Here is a 6,000-nt window from a genome sequence, read left to right as displayed (position 1 = left end):
AGTCACACAATCACACACACTCATACACCAAGCATTCACATCACACACATACACAAACATACGTATGTACAGGCACACACACACAAACGCACACTCAGATACACACACACACAAATGTACACTCAGATACACACACACACAAAACACATTCACCCACACATTCACCCACACATACAAACACACCAAGCATACGCACACACACACAGAGTTGTTGACCAACATTGCTCTTGTGCAGCAACTTTATATGAGTGTTGGGCAAGTCTATAAATGCCATCAGTTGTTGTTGCCGCAGCTCCCGTGGGGATCAGGTGATGCCGTGATGATCTGTTGTACAGATGTGTTTCCGTTTCTCTCCCTGCCTTGCTTTACCATCCACTGCAGTGAGCACTCAATCAGATTTGTTTTTTCTTAAATTTCAAAATAGACTTTATTCAATTGATAAATATATACAATTCCTGACCCACTATATTCATCCGACATGGAGACAACTGAAGCAGTTTTACCAAAGAGATTTGTGGCCCCTGAGGTACACAGTGACATTTTCATTTCCACAAAATAATGTCCCCCACCCGTGCCACTCAATCAGATGCCCCGGTATTTATTCCCACCCACTATATCCTCCTGCAACTGAAGCAGATTTAAAAGACATTTGGATAGGTACACAGTTAGGAAAGGGTTAGAGGGATTTGGGCCAAATGCAGGCAGGTGGGATTAGTAGATGAGGTAGCTCGGTCTGCATGGGCAAGTTGGGCTGAGGGGTCTGTTTCTGTGCTGCATGACTCTGACTAGAAGATGTGCAGGTTTTTTACAGCGGAGGGTGGTGGGTGCCTGGAACTGCCAGAGGTGGTGGTGGAGGCAGATATGATGTTGGCATTTAAGCGGCTTTTGGATAGGCACATGGACATGCAGGGAATGGAGGGAGATGGATCACGTGCAGGTAAATAGGAATTGGACTTGGCATCATGTTGGGCACGGTTATTGTGGGCTGAGGGACCTGTTCCTCTGCTGTGCTGTTCTATGTTCTAATAAACGCCCCACACCCACCACCCCACAGCACACTGCTTCCATATTGTATCCCCACCAACCAAACCGAACCGCCGCATACCTTACTTACACCGTCTTCACTCTAAGCCTATATACGAACCCCCACACACTACATCCACATCCCAAAGTACCATCCCAACACACACCACGCCACTCTGCCCACCCACACAGTGGCGCAGCGGTAGAGTTGCTGCCCATAGCACAAGAGACCTGGAGTTCGATCCTGACCACGGGTGCTGTTTGTACCTTCTCCATGTGACCGCGTGGGTTTTCTCTGGGTGCTCAGGTTCGCTGCCACACTCCAAAGACGTACAGGCTTGTAGGTTAGTTAACTTCTGTAAATTATCCCTACTGTGTGTAGGATGGAATTTGTGTACGGGGTGATTGGTATGGCCCCGGTGGGCCGAAGGGCCTGTTTCTACAGCCACACACACACACCCACACACACACACACCCATACACGTATACACACACGTATACACACACATGTACACACATATACTCGTATGCACACACATTCACATGCACCCACACTCACACTCTCCCTCACACGCACTTACACACTCACACTCATGCACTCACACTCAAATTCACACCCACACACACATACTCGCATGCATGCGGTCACATGCACTCACTCACACACACTCACACTCACTCACACACACACGCCCACTCACTCACATACATACACACACATTCACTCACTCACATGCACACACATACTCACATGCACACTCACACACTCATACTCTCACGCACTTACACTCACGTACACACACACACTCAAACACACACTCACACACACACACACTCATGACCACTCACTCACATACATACACACACATTCACTCACTCACATGCGCACACATACTCACACACACACTCACTCACTCACATACATACACACACATACATACACTCACATGTGCCTGCACACACACACACACACTTACAATTTCATACACACTCACAGTGGTGGGTCGTGGTTTGGATTAATCGTCACCTCTGTCTGCAGGTTCAACACCGGATATCGGGGCAAGTGATGGTCCTCAAGATGAATAAGTTGCCGAGTAACCGCGCCAACATGCTCCGTGAGGTCCAGCTGATGAACCGTCTCTCCCATCCCAATATCCTGCGGTGAGATGCTCCTTCTCATTCCTCCACTCTGCTTCACCCCCTCTCTCCTCTCACTCCCTGCTCTCCCTCCCTCTGTGACCTTCCCTCTGCCTGGTTTAGTTTCTTTTAGTTTCAGTTTTAGAGATACAATGCAAAAACAGGCCCTTCGACCCAGCGAGTCTGCAGCGACCAGCGATCATCTCTACCCTACACGACAATTTACAATGTTACCAAGCCAATTAGCCTACAGACCTGCACGTCTTTGGAGTGTGGGAGGAAACTACAGCACCTGGACAAAACCCACGCAGCTCATGGAGAGAACGGGCAAACTCCAAACAGACAGCACACATAGTCGGGATTGAACCTGGGTCTCTTGCGCTGTGAGGCATCAACTCTACCGTTGCGCTAGTGTGCTGCCGAGATCTATGGATGGATCATTGACTACTTTAGATAGTTTACAGATACAGCAAGGAAACAGGCCATTCGGCCCACTGACTCCACGCCAACTAGTTCTACATTATCCCACTTCAGCATCCTCGACTCTTGGAGCAATTTACAGAAGGCAATCAACCTACAAACCAGCACATCTTTGGAGTGTGGGTGGGAACTGGGGATCCTGGAAAATATCCACGCAGGTCAGGGGGAGAACGTGCAAACTTCGTACAGACAGCACCCGTAATAGGTTTAGAAATTAGAATTGTAACATCAGGTTTATGCAGTGGAACGTTTATTGTAGTTTGTTATTATTGTCACGTGTACCAAGGTAAAGTTTTGTTGTGTTCTATCCAGTCAGCAAAAAGACTCTACATGGTTACAATTAAGCTATCTATAGTGTACAAACACAGGATAAAGGGATGACGTTTAGTGCAAGATAAAGTGCAGAAAAGTTCGATTAAAGATAGTCCGAGGGTCGCCAATGAGGTTGATGGAAGGTCAGGGCCACTCTCTAGTTGATGAGAGGATGGTTCAGTAGCCTGAATGTGTTCTCGTCAACAGCTGGGCATCTGCAAATCCTCCATAGATAGGTCTAGCAGAAGATTTCCCTCGATAGGCTCCTGATCCACTACAGATCCGCCAACTTAGACGGTCAACCTTTAACTTGGAGGAGGTGCTGGGTACAAAGGGAGAAAAACAAAGGTAAGCACAGCAATGGTGGCTGAGCGAACCCAGCATGCACAGCGACCAGGAAAGCCCTGTATTCAGCTCCAGGCACACTTGTCCCATTGGGGTCCTGTTTTGGTGCTGTTGGAATGGGTTAAAGGCCTGGCTTTGTAGAGAATTCTCTCTCTTCATTCAGAGAGAGTGTAACTAATTCAAAGAACCACTAGCATATCTGCCCCCACCACCATCCCTGGTGGCCCACACCTATAACCATGGAATAACCATATATAACCATATAACACAAAGGGAGCACGGAAACAAGGCCATCTCGACCCTGGTGTCCGTGCCGAACACATAATCTCCCAGCGTCCCATATACCTGCGCTCAGACCATAACCCTCCCATTCCCTTCCCATCCATTGGTGCTATCCAATTTATTTTAAAGGTCTGGCTTGTAGAAAAACGAACTGCCTCCACCACCTAATTCAAAGAAGCACTAGCATTCTGCCCCAGCTACCACTCTCTGAGTAAACATATCTCATGGAGTCATAGAGTGATACAGTGTGGCAACAGGCCCACCGGCCCAACTTGCCCACACCGACCAACATGTCCCATCAACACTAGTCCCACCTGCCTGCGTTTGCCCCGTATCCCTCTATACCTGTCTAAATGTTTCTTAAATGTTACTATCGTACCTGCCTCAACGACCTTCTCCAGCAGCTCGTTCCATACACACCACCCTTAGTGTAAATACGGTACCCCTTAGGTTCCTATTAAATGTTTTCCCCCTCACCTAAAACCACCTATCTCCTCTGGTTCTCGATTGTCTCGATTGTAATTTTGTATAGTCTTTCCGCTGACTGGTTAGCACGCAAAAAAACCTTTACACTGTCCCTCAGTACACGTGACAACAAACTAAACAGGGCGGTCACGGTGGCGTAGCGGTAGAGTTGCTGCCTTACAGCGAATGCAGCGCCGGAGACCCTGGTTCGATCCCAGCTACGGGTGCTGTCCGTACGGAGTTTGTACGTTCTCCCCGTGACCTGGGTGGGTTTTCTCCGAGGTCTTCGGTTTCCTCCTACACTCCAAAGACGTACAGGTTTGTAGGTTAATTGGCTTGGTGTATATGTAAACTGTCCCCAGTGTGTGTAGGGTAGTGTTAATGTGCGGGGATCGCTGGTCGGCGCGGACCCAGGTGGGCCGAAGAGCCTGTTTCCACGCTGTATCCCCAAACTAAACTAAACTAAACTAAAGAAAACTATCCACGTCAGAACAAAAGGCTACTTCATAAAACAAAACACTGTCTTCTTAATGTGCACAGCCCTGCCTCTGCTTTGAATAAGATATCCATGTTACAGGGATGCAGTCACATCTAATTACAAGGAGCAGGCTAATTAAACCCTGCCCGCAGTGCCCAGACTCCACTGCCGGGATTTATCAAATTAACGGCGTGCTGGCCACTCTCTCAGGGCTCCTGCAGCTGCCTGCCGGATGTTTGTGAAGGTTTGAACAGGTGCTGAGTGAGGCAGCGTGAGGCAGGAGCCCGGGAGAGATAGGGCCATGCTTGGCAACATGAGCGGTGGTGTCGACCACCTGTTCCAGCACGGGACTGCGGGAGTGCCGGGCCGATAAACCAAAACTGTCCTTAGTCTCAGGAGGGCACTGAAGCATCTCCTGGCATCCTGCACCTTTGTACAATTATCACACCCTACACCCTATAGTCTATTAAACATTACAAACTTCAAATAGGCTCCGAATTACATAGTCTTGGGGACATAATTTGGGGGTTTGCACCACCATTGTCTATTTAGTTGTCTGTTTGTATTCATGGGGCAGTCTTATTGGGGGTGGGGTCACGGTGGCGCAGCGGTAGAGTTGCTGAGACCTGGGTTCGACCTCGACTACGGTTCTGTCTGTGCGGAGTTTGCACGTTCTCCCCATGACCTGCGTGGGTTTTCTCCGAAATCTTCGGTTTCCTCCCACACTCCAAAGACATGCAGGTTTGTAGGTTAATTGGCTTGGTAAATGTAAAAATTGTCCCTAGTGTGTGTGGGATAGTGTTAATGTGCGGGGATCGCTGGTTGGCAGGGACCCGGTGGGCCGAAGGGCCTGTTTCCGCGCTGTTTTACTAAACTAAACTAAAAACATATATATTTTATACACATATATATATATATGTATATATATGCGTGTGTACATAAATATGTGTGTGTGTATATATATATATATATAATATAATACATAATTTGAAATTTTCGACTTTTAAGTCAGTGATTTACAAAGCTATGGCTTTGCTCTGGAATATTCTCTCTCTCTACGTAGAAATAGCCACTGTTAGAGTTGGGAGAAACAGTTTTCTTCAACTTATTGATGGGCTAATTGTTTCTCAGGCCACTGTGTCAAGGACTCATAGAGTCACTCTACGTTATTTCTCCTTTCCTCATTCTCTCCATCCAACGCGTGCATTTCTCATGCACAATGTACATCACACTGACGTATGGCACATACGCACGTGAACGTACATACGTACACACACTCGCTCGTATAACACGTAACGCATACCGCATGTGCACCCACACACACGTGTGCGTGCACACACATCCCATTTTCCTATTGTGGTCAGACAACATGGTGGTTGTTTTGAATTACTGCAGAAGTAAACACTGAAGGTAAATAAACTCTTCCTCTCACACGCAGCCTCTTTTCTCGTTTACACTTGACGCCAATCTGTCTGGTA

The 6,000-nt window shown here is 47.7% G+C and overlaps 1 protein-coding gene and 1 long non-coding RNA gene across 3 annotated transcripts in view; one reads left to right on the top strand and one right to left on the bottom strand.

Moving 5' to 3' along the window:
- The window catches only part of LOC129695289 (dual specificity testis-specific protein kinase 1-like), a 103,295-nt gene that overhangs the window by 47,994 nt on the left and 49,301 nt on the right, over positions 1-6,000 (top strand). For both annotated transcript variants that reach the window (XM_055632100.1, XM_055632099.1), the window contains one exon: positions 2,063-2,184. In XM_055632100.1, coding sequence (XP_055488075.1) covers positions 2,063-2,184 — 122 coding nt within the window. The remainder of the gene's footprint in view (positions 1-2,062; positions 2,185-6,000) is intronic.
- Positions 2,201-6,000, bottom strand: part of LOC129695293 (uncharacterized) — a 52,460-nt gene continuing 48,660 nt past the window's right edge. Inside the window, exon 4 of the long non-coding RNA XR_008723135.1 lies at positions 2,201-3,274. This is a non-coding gene — a long non-coding RNA (uncharacterized LOC129695293). The remainder of the gene's footprint in view (positions 3,275-6,000) is intronic.

This window comes from Leucoraja erinacea, chromosome 3 (genome assembly GCF_028641065.1).
Source record: "Leucoraja erinacea ecotype New England chromosome 3, Leri_hhj_1, whole genome shotgun sequence".
Lineage (NCBI taxonomy): Eukaryota > Metazoa > Chordata > Chondrichthyes > Rajiformes > Rajidae > Leucoraja > Leucoraja erinaceus.
Note: the sequence above shows the minus strand (reverse complement) of the source record. Positions and strands in the feature narration are given on the sequence as shown.